Source organism: Takifugu flavidus, chromosome 17 (genome assembly GCF_003711565.1).
Source record: "Takifugu flavidus isolate HTHZ2018 chromosome 17, ASM371156v2, whole genome shotgun sequence".
Lineage (NCBI taxonomy): Eukaryota > Metazoa > Chordata > Actinopteri > Tetraodontiformes > Tetraodontidae > Takifugu > Takifugu flavidus.
The window spans coordinates 7,207,871-7,222,060 of NC_079536.1; the positions used below are offsets into that span (position 1 = coordinate 7,207,871).

Genomic DNA, 14,190 nt, shown 5'->3' on the forward strand with positions numbered 1-14,190 from the left:
GCGGGTCAGACTCAAAGTAACCGTTTAGGGCATTTAAAATCGTAACTTTAAGCGAGCGAGGGAGGGGTGAGCGCAACATCTGGCTGTGAACGACTCCATTCAAACGTCACAAGGCTTCAGTCTGCCACACAGATTCTCCAGATGTTGCCTGCTCTTGCACGCACACTGAGCTCTTTGTAATCTGTTAACCCTTTGCAGTTGATTTAGGATTCAGTCCAAATTAACCATTAACAAGACCTAGCATAATAACTATAAGACTATGAGTGAGTGAGATTAGTATCACGACCAGAATTTTTGTCAAATCAGCTTGGCAATGTTAATGTAGCGCAACTGAGATTTTGGTTTTTGCGAAGCCGGAAGTGAATAACTAATTTCTCTTGCTTCCGCTGCTCTTCTGTGGCCGCCCCATAACAACAGAAGTATCAAAGAATCATGATGTATGAAGGTGAGTGGAGCTTTCGTAAAGGAATTATTTGGGCTCAGATGTAGACGCATCAAACAGATACACAAATCTATTAGATAAGAATGACTTAATAGCTACTCATATTTTTCCATTACCCATATATTTGAGATCACCAAAATGCTAGGTAACATCAAGAATGTAGCTGAGCAGCTTTATGTAGCTAGTTAGCATGATGCTACATAGCGGCCTGTCAAGTCGTCATTAGAGCTATTAAAGGATAAATACACACACAAATAAATAAATATATATATATGATCACAATGAATCTTAATTCACAGATGAAAACACTCCTGCCAATAAGGGTTACGAACAATGCAACTCGTGTAAAAGATATTTCAACCCAACCGTCCTGGTAAGAATACTTATTCCTTCATGTAAAATATTTGGTTTTCTTATAATTTATATAGTTATATTTGAGCGTAGAAATAATCTGCAATAAGTGTGACAATCTTTCCCACAGTTCCCATCAGCTGATTGTATCAGCTGGTTGTCGGTTTCTGGTACTCCGGGATCTTTTATGCTCCTATAAATAACTTTTAATGGGAACTATTAATGAAGTGGCAAAGCTTGGTTTATGTTTATGTGATCTTAAATCTCTCATACCCTCTCCTCCCTTCCAAATTCTTTACCTATATACAGTGGTGTGTCAGGAATAAGGACAAAATAGCACCAAACAAATAGGAAAATATGACTGCTCAGAGGAATGTTCTTATGCGTGTGAAGCAGCAGGCTACATTCTAAGGTTTCTATCGTCCTACAGACCCGGCATGCTCAAATTTGCCAGTCAGTGGCCAAAAAACGGAAGGTGTTTGACTCAAGTCGACAACGAGCCGAGGGCACAGACATCCCTACGCTCAAACCTATGAAACCAAAGGTAAGGTGCTTCAGTGGATGAAAATGTTACCTGGCAAAGATGAAAAATCTAAATTTCATGTGAGTGTCATTCTATTTAAACATTGTCAGTAGCACAGTTCACGCACTGGAACCGGGCTATGTCACTTGCCATCCTATATAATCTTTAAAACATTTATGGCTAGCTCTTTACGCTTTTGTTTTCTTTAACTTCAACAGTACTGATCATCTTACCTGCCTCTTCGGTTGCACCAGTTGGTTTAACTTTCAATCCTTTTTTATATCCCAGCTGTAATACCACAACCATAATGACATAAAGGATCACTCATGCTCTCATTTTTATGGGACTCATTAACTAAGGATGAAACATATGTTACATGTAATGATGAATTAGTACATTTTGAGAGGCCTTTCTCCACTGCAGGTTGCATTTAATCACAATTAGGACTTAAACAATCAGACCAGGAGGATTCTCACATTGACCAGAAGTCACGTTCCCAGTCCTCTAGGTATTTTCTGTTTGTGGTTAAAAGATCTGAGAAGTGGGTGGCCTGAAATCACAGACCTTTATTATCATGAAGGATGATGGTCTCACTGGAAGCCCTGAGCTCCAGCAACCCCTGTACACCTAGATTTCCTCTCTGGCAGATCACAATCAGCGCTGGTCAGGCGGAGCACCTCACGGCCCAGGGCTCTGTCCTGAGACCTCTGCTCTTCACCCTGACTCATGACGGTGTCCCCAGGGTTGACACTAACTATTGTGGAGTTTACATGTGGCACAACAGTCAAACACAATTTAAAATAAGCTTTATTTGTCACGTGTGCAGTGAAAGGCGTTTAAAAAGATCGTCCCCAGGTCAACTGCTTGGAAGCAAGTATGTCATATATCAACTTAATGATGTTGTGGGAGGCAGGGGGGATGGGTGTGGGTGCACGTAGGTGTGTGTGAGTGGGTGGGGGGGTGGCATCATGCAACTGGCCCTATTGTGAGAGCACCCTAGTTGTCGAAAGCTGCAGAAGTGTGTGGGTTGTTGTACACCATCTATATAATAATTCTCTACATTTCATGCATTCCAGCCGGAGCCCCCTAAGAAACAATCAAACTGGCGCAAAAAACACGATGACTTTATTGCTACCATCCGGGCCGCCAAATCAGTAGCTCACATCATAAAGGATGGTGGACCGTTGCCACCACCCCCTCCTCCCACGTATGACCCAGGTAACACAGATGCATGTGGCAGGGGTCACCAAGCCAGAACTACAAGGCCTGCTTCCGGGCTGGGTTTTCTGTCCGACCCTACCCATGACAGCACCTGGATTGTGGGCCTTGTGGGACTGGGTTGAAGGCCACTGATATAAGGGATAGAAAGAGAAGAATGAGAACATTGCTGCATGTATAGAATGTGTATCATCTTTTCTTTTAGACTACATCCAGTGCCCCTGCTGTCAGAGGAGGTTCAACGAGAATGCAGCAGAAAGACATATCAAGTTCTGCCAGGAACAGGCGGCCCGTATGCCCCAAAGGGGCAAAGTAGCAGATGTGAAAAAACCTCCTGCTCGCACCCAGGTAGCACCATGATCCACTCAAATTCTTTTTCAGTGAAACAAAGTGGAGCCAGCTAACCAATGTAACCAGTGAGACAAGAATGTAAACTAAGCCTCTTATGTTGACCCTGAAGAATTTTTTGTGGCACTGGGAATACATTTATATCAAATTATAAAATATCAAATTTTAAGCTTTGATATTTAAAAGGCTCAACATCAGAGAGAACCCCGAAACTTTGCCTTAACGAGACATAATCAGCAGGGTTGACTTCACAGAATCACTTCATTTCTCAGAAATAGTTCACTTATTGTTTGTCCCTGTGACTCTGACCACTGTATCTCTTTCCCATGGACGGTACCGTGGTAACGGCAGAGTTACGTAACACCTTGTTCAACATCAGCCAATGTTTTGCTCATATTTGGCTTAATTTGCTCAGAAGTTTGAAATTCTCAAATGCACTCCTGATGTGGTTTCTGAGGCCTCAGTTTTACTAATGTCAAAGGATCAGGGTCCTACTGAGGCATCCTTTTTAATATCTTTGTGCAGCATTGCCTTTTAATTGTCTTTCTTTAGTACAAGCCTCCTGCACTAGTGAAGAAGGCCAACCCAGCTGCTGCACCCACCGTCCCTCTGGCCTCCTCTCGTTTACCCCAGCGGTCAGGCCTTTGACAGCCTGCTGGTGAGGGAGCAGCTACCTCATATTTACGAACTTTGGTTCTCTTTCGTTTCATTCTCCTCGGGATCGTCCTCTCACATGGACGCCTGTTTGTCCTTTAGACCACAGTGAGATGGAAACACTTTACACAGGCTGATTTTCTTATTCATTTCTTTGACTTCTGCTCCAGGAATCCCCTCTAGTAAGGTCTCTTATCCAGCATCCACAAGGACTAATTCTCCGGGCCTCACAAGTCCTGCATCAGGGTCAGCACCCACACAGAACATCTAAGACTTTCTTTTTATCAACATTATCTGGATTCAGATCTTTCACATCAAGTTGCACTAAGGTGTTTGAGCTTGTCTGTATTTTTTGGTGCATCAGGCAGCTGAAAGACGCTTTGACTTGTGTGCTGGTGTACTCAGTGCGAATAGAAATCTAACCCAGAAACACATTTTTGTTGTTTTGTCATCAGCATAGGAAATAACAGCAAAATGATGAACTCAGGCAATCGAGCTGTGAAAAGCACTCGATCTAGAATAAGTCTGGACAGGAAGAAAACGGACTCCAGCATGTCTAGGTAGGCCCAACACGCTTGCATCATAAAGGTAATAGATCAACTAACCAACCATCCCGCTCAGATATGTAATATGAAGACATTATATCCTGAAAGAATTTCTCTAGAGATGACACAGCATTACACAGATACACGCTTTGTTCATTCCAAAAACAAATAATACAGTGCTTAATGAACACTTTATCAATCTAAAACTGCAGATAACAGGTCTGGCATCTTGTTTATTAATATGTACAATATGCATTTGCTCAGTTTCACATGGAATGGCGGCATTATCCATCCCTCTGTGATCAGTGACTCGATTCATGATTGTCCTGTTTTTAATGCTTTAATAAAGAAAGTATCACACTTAAATCTGGCTGCATAGTGATAGCATCTGAGTAGAGTAGACCAACACTCAGTGGGCAGAGATTGTTTTATTAACTTGTTTTTTACATTTTTAGGGAAGATGTGGCTGAGAATGAGCTCGAGAACGGGGGGATGAAGAGCAAGTTTTGTCACGGCTGTGGAAGCAAGTACCCTGTTGAAACTGCAAAGTTCTGTTGTGAGTGTGGCGTCAAGAGGATGTTTATTTGATGGATGTCAGCAGAACAGGATACAAGGACTTCACTGTCCATGATTAGAAAATAAATGCTTGATTGACGATAAGTGCTGAGGTGAAGAACTGGGTGTAGATTTTCAGCTAGTTTTCCTCTTTTTCCTTCCAACAATGCATTCCATTCAAGCGCAATGTGGTCAACTACTGATAAGAAGAATAAGTGGTTTGAAATATGGTGACTTTGAAAAGAGATTTTCTTTTCGTTTTTTATTGTTTTTACAGGAAATGGTCCAAATTGAACAAGCTTGTAAAATTCAACCTTCTTTTTGGATTTAGGATTGTTACAGTTAAGGGTCAATCATTTCTAGACAAATGTAGCATTGACTTCTCCCTTTATATGCCCGCTTATTTTATACTTTTTTTTCTTATTTATTTTCTTTTTAATAATAATAAATAACAGCACCTTTTAATTGCATACTCAGAACTGTACGAAGCCTACGTGTACCTGGATGTCACCAATAGCTTTATCCTTGACAGTGTTCTTATTCAGTCAGTATTCAATGTATTAATTTATGAGAATATACACCAACTCTATATTCACTTTACATACCAAGTATTGTGGATTTCTTTACGCATAGAAGACACTATTAATGTTAATTAATTCTGTGGTCAGACACTAAAAAGAAAAGCTTCAACATGCTGTTAATTTTAGATGATCTTCAGGAATGTTTATTGGACATGAACTGAAATGCTGAAACATTCCAGACAGGCTGACCGGTTGTTTTAAGGCAATGAACTTGTTTATCCAATAAATAAATGTATCAGCTGATTTCATGAGTGTTTTTGAAAGATCTTACAAATATAACCATTCTGTAAACACGTTGAGGTAAAATTAATATATAAAACACTGTTAAAAGTAAAGATATCTAAAACACATCTGCCCTGTCAGATAAAAACTTATAGATTTACTCATTTTACAAACCAAAATTAGCTTCATGGTATTGAATTTATCATTCCCTGGCAAGAACAAAGCTGGTGTGGAGATGTTTCTTTATTCTACAATGAATTCATATACCCCGTATGGGTTTAATAAGCAGGCATCATTTCTTTGAGGCACCAACAGAGGGAGCCAGAGCTGATATTCCAGGCGATGTCCTTGTAATAGCTGCAACTAAACCAAAAGTGAAAGTAAAAGAACATTTAAGCAGCCCAGAGTCTTCAAGCCAGTTTTCCATATGTACCTTTGCATCCTCTAACTATGGGTCCCATATAAAGAGGCTTGTGGGGGGGCCTTCCTGGTAAATATGACGAGGCATCAGTAGTGCAGAGAACAGATTGTGTGGCGAGTCTGTAAAGACTGGACATTTGTAGGGAGAGTTCAGTCCTCCAGTAGAGAAGAAATGCACTATTGTTGGCTGGGAAGCTAAAAGAGAGTGACAGCTTCCTGCCCAGCATAACCAGTTTGACTACACAGGAAAAAAAGCACAAAGTCTGATTTCAGCTAAACATGACTGATCACAAAGGGCAACAATTTAGTGCCGGTCTGTTGAGGCCTGATACTCCACATAAGCTTTGGTTTGTTCTGTTCTTTGGCTCTTCCATATCATTTTAATATCACCCCAAAAGAATTGAACATAAACAGCTGGATGCTCTGTGAAACAAAAATTAGGACCAAATTTAAACCCAAACTTTTCAAGTTAACACATTTTGTCCCCACATATCCTCCCGTGACTGCTGTCGGTAGCAGATCTTCCCAGGATCAGCATGGTTCACGGAGTCAAATGACCACATGCATTAGAAAGGTCTCGGCAGTACTTCAATGTTGTTGTTTACTTCAATGTGTAAAAAGGGAAATAAACAACATTGAGTTAGTGTACCTTGAGCCAACCTGGCACTCTGAGCAGATCAAAATATTCTGGCTATACCTTCTGTTCCCTGAAAAGGGGTAGTAAAACGTTACATAGCCTATGGAAGACACCTCCATCCTCACCTTTGAGGCAGATGCTCTGTGGTGAGACCAACAACAGTGACGATCACTCACAGATCCCCATTTTAACAAAGCCCAGGAGGATTCTGTGTCCCTGGTAAGTGTTCCCCTCCCTTCCTGCTTTATTTGGATGCAGTCTAACCTTTAAACCACCCAGAGTGAGCTGGGGATGACAGGAATGTACCAAGAGGGAATGCCACTCATTTGCTTTGCAGAAGACAAAAGGAAAAGAAGTGCAGTCTTAAACAAACAAAACCTCATATCAACAGACTTATTTGGATCAAACTGGACCACAAAGAGCCTCCAGCACCAAAGCCAAAGGCTTTATTATGGGCCTGAGCCTGCAAACCCCTTATAAGGGAGAACCTGGCTCGCTCACCTTCTCGAGCACCAACAAACTGGAAATGCATGTACAGCAAAGTTCCAGTCCACATGTGCGCTAACGTTTCCATCCAAACATGGGTATTGGGTGTTTGCTCTGGATGCAAACATCCATTTCTACCCTGCCAAAACCGCTACCACCAATGGGGGAAACCTCCATTTTTTCACCAGAACACTGCCTCTGGAGAGAAGGTCTGGTCCCAGGTTGAAGCAGCCTGGAAGAGAGGGTGAGACAGATTCAGCAAAGGAACAAGTCTTTCAAATGGGTCTTAGACCAGAGGCCCTTTGTCCTCAGGCACAGATGAAGCCACGTCCTTCAAGGAGGAAAAGTGGAGTTCTGCTGAGCCACCGTCACCTTAACCAGTACTCCCAGAAGCTGGGACACGTGTACACAAAAGCCCGGCTCTGTCAATGCCCTCCTGGCGGACAGGACATGATGATCCTTCTCATGAAGGGAGAAGCCACACCCTGAGGTGAGTCCCACTCAAAATTGGGAAGACTGCCGGTGGCTAACACCAACAGGGCCAGTTCTGCTAAATTAGTCAGCTGTAGCCCGTAAGCGAAGCTAACTGGCAGCACCTACTTGGATTGACTCGGAGCGGTGTTCTCATCTCTCAAGGTGAAGAGTGTGAGATCTGAATAATGACGTGCATAGACATACATGGAGGAAGGGCCTGACAGAGGTTACCAAAGGTCATTTGTCTTCAAGGTGACCAGCAGGCCGTGTCAGGTTGTGATAACCTTAACAGCTTCTGAGGGAACCATCTGAAAGGGAACTGGCTACTGGGGATTATCTTCTTCACCCTTCAGGCTTCTTGTTCTATGATAGGATTCATGTTTTTATAAGTTGTTGCAAATTATACATATATGATCAAAGAAGCTTTGACAGCGGATCTAGTGATCAAAGGTCTCACGAGCTTTTATTTCAAGCTACAACCAGTGCAACTCTGGTTGCATTACAGGTGCAATCAATATCACTTGTGGTGTTTAACTTCAACCAGTCAGCAACAATGGAAACAAATACAGACATCAAGGTAAGATATTAATGAGACAGGCCTGTGCGTGACTGCATGGAGTGTGAAGGGGAGGAACAGTCAGGTTCTGTGGAACTGCGCAGTTGTACTCTGTTAAGCCTTAAAGTTGACCTTAAACGTAGGCTTCATTAGCATGACCATGAGTTCCCTAACAGGTTTGTTTCGAGGTTAAAAAATATCCCACTGTTTTGGTAAATCATGGCAGCTAAACATTGTTAAGGTGGAACAACAGTGAGAGATTTTGGTTCTTGTGAAGCCAAAAGTGAATAACTTTTCTCTTTCTTCCTCATTACAACAGAAGCATCCGGAAATAACGGAGTACAGAGGTGAGAACAGTTGTCACAAATGAAAATGTGAACCCATATTTTCCATTTTGGTTGGAGCTCAAGCTAAAAGATTCTAAGCAACATCAGGCTGAAAATGTGGCTGAGCAGCTACAGTACATGGGACGAATTAGCTATGTTAGCATGCTAACTAATGGCCCAGGCAATAAGTCATAAGAGCAATGAGAGAAAAGTTACACACAAGGTTGACACACATAGACGTGTGTATATATGTAGCCTACGTATATACAGTTCACACTCACTGTGACCCTTAATTCACAGATGAAGGAGATGCTTCCACAGAGAAATTGCTTCAGTGCAACACCTGCAACAGGTCTTTCTACCCAAAAGTCCTGGTAAGAATAACTGCTTGGTTGTGTTAAGCATGTATATTTTTATTACGTGGTATAAGTTGGTAGTTGATTTATGTTCCTATAAATAACTTTCAGTGGGAAAGTACATAAGTGCTTTTTAAATCCTGACCAATCATCATCTCTCCACCCATCTGAAATCTAAAGCATTATCCCGCAGGAGCCTATTCTACCTAATGACAAATTAGACGGTTCCACCAAAGACCAATGCTTGAATGTTTAATGACTCGCACTGGAATAATCAATTACACTTTTCCTAAGTTTCAATCTGCTTTATGTTGGTCTTTCACTGTAAAGTAATAATGTATGGATTTTTTTGTGTGAAACATTCTGTACATTATGGCCATAAAGCCCTCAGTGAGCTGAGACCTCCAGCAAGCAGCTCATTTCCCCACACATTGTGTAAGAAACACCATGTTACGTAACATAGTAGCTTGCTTTATGATCAAAGGCCTTTGGCCTGATCTTTGGAATATCAAAGTTCAAAGACCCTCAGGAATCCAGAAAATCACCAAAATGTAATCAGCTCTCCCTTGGTCCATTATCAACGTACCAAATGACTGCTAATATGGAGCAGCGGGCTAGATTTTGAGGTGTTTATCTACCTACAGGAGAGGCATGCTGTCATTTGTGAAAACGCGGCAAACAGAAAACGGAAGGTGTTTGACTCAAGTCGACAAAGAGCCGAGGGCACGGCCATCGCCACACTCAACGCTTTGAAAAAGGTAAGGCGCTTCAGTTATGGCAGTTCCTTATCATGATCGCAGAACATCTATTAAAACGGAACTAGATTACGTGCTATAATCTTCAATCACAATATTTATGGCAGGCTCATTAAGCTGTTGTTTTATTCCACTTCAACAGTACTGTCCATCTTAACTGTCCCTTGGGTTGTAACACATCACTATAACTGAGTTATAAATGACAGGTTAGCACATTACACTTATCGTGGGCTGCCACGCCCAACTATCCACACTTCTCTCCCATTGGCTCCCATCTGGGAAAAAATGTTTGAAAACTGAAAAAGCCCTGCATTTAACTGTTTCCAACACTGATTCACCAAATCAGATGGAAAAAAACACTGAGGGCGCCTTTATCCAACAAGCCCAGACACGATATCGCTGCTAAGTGTTTGAAATTTGTGTTGGAACTGGTGGCAACTGTACTTTGAATCGTTATGAATGTCAGATACTCTTGCCAGCTACTGTGGTGGCGTGGGGTGGGGTGTGTGGGGTGTGTGGGGTGCCAGGGGCAGAGGGCCAGTCCCACTTTCTGTGGGATTATCTACTTTGTTTTGTCACTCTTCACAATGTTGGTTCTGGACTCAATAAGTCAAAGCTCAGTACACATTAAAGGACAATTCCAGACAACATCAGTTTGGGTCTATAGTTTGCTAATATTTTATCTCAAAGAATGAAACTGAAGATTTTTTATTGCTTTTGTGCATTAGTTCTGACTCACCAGGACTCACAAAGTTAATCTAGACTATTTTTGACAACGGTCAGGTGGGTAATGAAACACACCAGCGGGTCTGTTTACTTCAAGAAAGCAGACATGTTTATAAAAGTTGGCCAGGGATCAAGCACAGGCCAACATAACCACTTTACCAGCAACACCATGGTGAACCATACCAAACGATCTCTTGTGGAACTCTTGATCTCTTCGCCATTCAAGCAGGAACATCATATCATGTACTTTCTGTGAAAGCTACAGCATCGCCATATAAACCATTCTGACCACGTGCATTTGTGAGCATCGTGAAGGCTGCAGATGAGAAGAGGGGTGAGGACAGCAGGAACAATCTCAGGGACTTCCCTCCCTTCAGGACAACAATTACCAGGGGCTTCTCATACTCCCAACATGGGCTCTGGAAATGTTCTGCAACATTTGGTGCAGAACCACCAGGTTCCACAACAGCCATTTTTGGTTAAATTCTCATCAAACCCCTTCAGGTTTCACTGCTGCTCTTTTTTGCAGTCGTGCACACTCACTGTAAACTGAATGACAAATAAACTACATTCTCTACATTTCATGCATTCCAGCCAGAGTCCCCTAAGAAGCAACCAAACAAGGATATTATTGTTAACCCCCGGGTGGTCAGAACATGCTCCTCCATCATTAAGGACGGTGGACCAAAATTACCCCCACCTGCCACACCTGACTCAAGTAACTCAAGTGTACAAAAGCTCAATATTTATATCGTGTGTAAAAGGGGAAAAAAAGAGGATTTCTTGACTAGAATGTGTACCATCTTTTCTTTTAGACTACATCCAGTGCCCCTACTGTCAGAGGAGCTTCAACAAGCATGCAGCAGAAAGACATATCAAGTTCTGCCAGGAACAGGCTGCCTGTAAATCCAGGAAGGAGAAATTAGCAGATGAAAACAAGCCTCCTGCTCGCACCCAGGTAGCACCATGATGCACTCAAATTCTTTTTCAGTAAAACAAAGTGGAGCCAACTAACCGATGTAACCAGTGAGACAAGAATGTAAACTAAGCCTCTTATGATGCTTTAAAAGGATCAGGGTCCTACTGAGGCATCCTTTTTAATATCTTTGTGCAGCATTGCCTTTTAATTGTCTTTCTTTAGTACAAGCCTCCTGCACTAGTGAAGAAGGCCAACCCAGCTGCTGCACCCACCGTCCCTCTGGCCTCCTCTCGTTTACCCCAGCGGTCAGGCCTTGGACAGCCTGCTGGTGAGGGAGCAGCTACCTCATATTTACGAACTTTGGTTCTCTTTCGTTTCATTCTCCTCGGGGTCGTCCTCTCACATGGACGCCTGTTTGTCCTTTCGACCACAGTGAGATGGAAACACTTTACACAGGCTGATTTTCTTATTCATTTCTTTGACTTCTGCTCCAGGAATCCCCTCTAGTAAGGTCTCTTATCCAGCATCCACAAGGACTAATTCTCCGGGCCTCACAAGTCCTGCATCAGGGTCAGCACCCACACAGAACATCTAAGACTTTCTTTTTCTCAACATTATCTGGATTCAGATCTTTCACATCAAGTTGCACTAAGGTGTTTGAGCTTGTCTGTATTTTTTGGTGCATCAGGCAGCTGAAAGACGCTTTGACTTGTGTGCTGGTGTACTCAGTGCGAATAGAAATCTAACCCAGAAACACATTTTTGTTGTTTTGTCATCAGCATAGGAAATAACAGCAAAATGATGAACTCAGGCAATCGAGCTGTGAAAAGCACTCGATCTAGAATAAGTCTGGACAGGAAGAAAACGGACTCCAGCATGTCTAGGTAGGCCCAACACGCTTGCATCATAAAGGTAATAGATCAACTAACCAACCATCCCGCTCAGATATGTAATATGAAGACATTATATCCTGAAAGAATTTCTCTATAGTTGACATCCCAGCACTACACAGAAACACGCTTTGTACAGTATTGGAAAATTTTCAACTGTTCATTCCAAAAACAAATAATACAGTGCTGAATGAGCACTATATCAAACTAAAACTGCAGATAACAGGTCTGGCATCTTGTTTATTAATATGTACAATATGCATTTGCTCAGTTTCACATGGAATGGTGACATTATCCATCCCTCTGTGATCAGTGACTAGATTCATGATTGTCCTGTTTTTAATGCTTTAATAAAGTATCACACTTACATCTGGCTGCACAGTGATAGCAACTACACTGACACTCAGTGGGCGGAGATTGTTTTATTAACTCGTTTTTTACATTTTTAGGGAAGATGTGGCTGAGAATGAGCTCGGCAACGGGAGGATGAAGAGCAAGTTTTGTCACGGCTGTGGAAGCAAGTACCCTGTTGAAACTGCAAAGTTCTGTTGTGAGTGTGGCGTCAAGAGGATGTTTATTTGATGGATGTCAGCAGAACAGGATACTTTATGAAGTAAGCATTGTTTATTTTAGATAGTCTTTAGGTGCAGATGTAATCCAAACCCCATTTCCCATATTCATCTCTCCTAAACTGAAATATTCCAACAGATCTTCTTGGCTGACTAGTTTGTCGAAGGGAAGTGTTCCTCTATATTCATTCAATAAACTGTCAGTTGTTGAGAGACTGTGAAAAAGATCACACAAATATTACTGTTTTGTAAAATAAAGACTTAGTATTGTATACATTTAAAATATATCTGCTCTATCATAGAAAAATCTCAGATTTTCTAAAAAAATACACATTTCACAAAACCATTTGCTTATATTTTAGCTTAAATTTTATATTCCCTGTCAAGAAAAGAGCTGCTGTACTTGATATGCTTCTTTATACTACAATAAATGCATATACTGTATCCTGCATGGTTTTAATAAGCACCGACAGAGGGAGCCAGAGAGCTGGTATTCCAGGCGATGTCCTTGTAATAGCTGCAACTAAACCAAAAGTGAAAGTAAAAGAACATTTACGCAGCCCAGAGTCTTCAAGCCAGTCTTCTACATGGAGCTTTGCGTCCTCTAACTATGGGACCCATATAAAGGGGCCTGTGTGTGTGTGTGTGTGTGTGGGGGGGGTGGGGGGGTGGGGGCTATGACTAGGCATCAGTAGTACATCAGTGGCACAGTTTGTGTGGCTTTCTTGGAACTTCTCCAGGAGTCTGGACGAAGACTGGACATTTGTAGGGAGAGTTCAGTCCTCCAGTAGAGAAGAAATATACTCTTGTTGGCCGGGAAAAAAAAGAGAGTGACAGCTTCCTGCCCAGCATAACCAGTTTGACTACACAGTACAGGAAGAATGTCCAGTTTGCCCTCAGCTGTGTGGCAGCCTTGAATTTAGTATTTCATAGCATTTAGTAATGGAGGACACAATTGCATTAGCTTTGCAGAGTCTTCTTGTCCAATTTTTGTTTTTTTGTTTATGCGATTTCCTCGGCCTCGCTGTCTTCATCGACACACTCGTTTTGGTTGTTGTGGTCTGAAATGAAGATGGATTTTCCGATGACATTTGGAACACCAAAGAGAAGACATCAAAATGAAGCAATGCCTGTTCTGCTGTCCCTCAAAGACTCAAATTCTGATTGTGCTCAAACCCTGATGCTCTGAATAGGTCACGGATTGTGCTGCTCTGTGACTCAGACCACAGCTATCAGCTTGAATCAACAAATTTATATGAATCACACTGTCACCATTATTTTTGTTCCCGTTTTATATTTGTTCCATCTGATAAAATGAGTAAATATCAAAAGAAGACCCAAATATGGGAACAGAATTAGTTTATTTGTTAGACACCATCAGTTGCCATTTTTCCACTGTATAGTGACAGCTCATGAGTGAAGCATCTGTATATTTATACTTACGGCTGGGCCATCACAGGGGCACCCTATTGAGCGTAAGACAGACTCGGTCAGTCTCTTCGTCTGGGCTAGATTTAAAGTTATCATTCTGCAGGCTAGCTTGTGCAGGGTGTTGAGCTCATCCTGCAGAAAAACGACCAGAAAGCTTCGCTCGTAAAGTGTCGAACAAATTCAAACACACTGAAACCTCATATTTT

The 14,190-nt window shown here is 41.9% G+C and overlaps 2 protein-coding genes across 2 annotated transcripts; both read left to right on the forward strand.

The window, feature by feature from the left end:
- Positions 1-303: 303 nt before the first annotated feature.
- Positions 304-5,460, forward strand: zc2hc1a (zinc finger, C2HC-type containing 1A). The gene is given in 9 exon segments (XM_057012107.1): positions 304-445; positions 742-815; positions 1,224-1,337; positions 2,393-2,534; positions 2,740-2,882; positions 3,435-3,540; positions 3,707-3,782; positions 3,992-4,096; positions 4,537-5,460. Coding segments are annotated over 9 exon segments (906 nt in total). The 5' UTR covers positions 304-432; the 3' UTR covers positions 4,670-5,460.
- Positions 5,461-8,009: 2,549 nt separating this feature from the next.
- LOC130514257 (zinc finger C2HC domain-containing protein 1A-like) lies at positions 8,010-12,789 on the forward strand. Its single transcript, XM_057013741.1, has 10 exons — positions 8,010-8,033; positions 8,332-8,359; positions 8,639-8,712; positions 9,294-9,452; positions 10,770-10,893; positions 10,991-11,133; positions 11,317-11,422; positions 11,589-11,664; positions 11,874-11,978; positions 12,434-12,789. Exons 1-10 carry the CDS (start codon positions 8,010-8,012, stop codon positions 12,564-12,566), a joined length of 972 nt encoding a protein of 323 aa, XP_056869721.1. The 3' UTR covers positions 12,567-12,789.
- The last annotated feature ends 1,401 nt before the right edge of the window (positions 12,790-14,190 follow it).

What these genes read in the sequence shown, in the direction of transcription:
- LOC130514257 (XM_057013741.1), top strand. Translation starts at nt 8,010, where the DNA reads ATGGAAACAAATACAGACATCAAG. An exon ending in CACTCAACGCTTTGAAAAAG is followed by an intron (nt 9,453 to 10,769) that starts GTAAGGCGCTTC and finishes CATGCATTCCAG; the next exon opens with CCAGAGTCCCCTAAGAAGCA. An exon ending in ACGGACTCCAGCATGTCTAG is followed by an intron (nt 11,979 to 12,433) that starts GTAGGCCCAACA and finishes TTACATTTTTAG; the next exon opens with GGAAGATGTGGCTGAGAATG.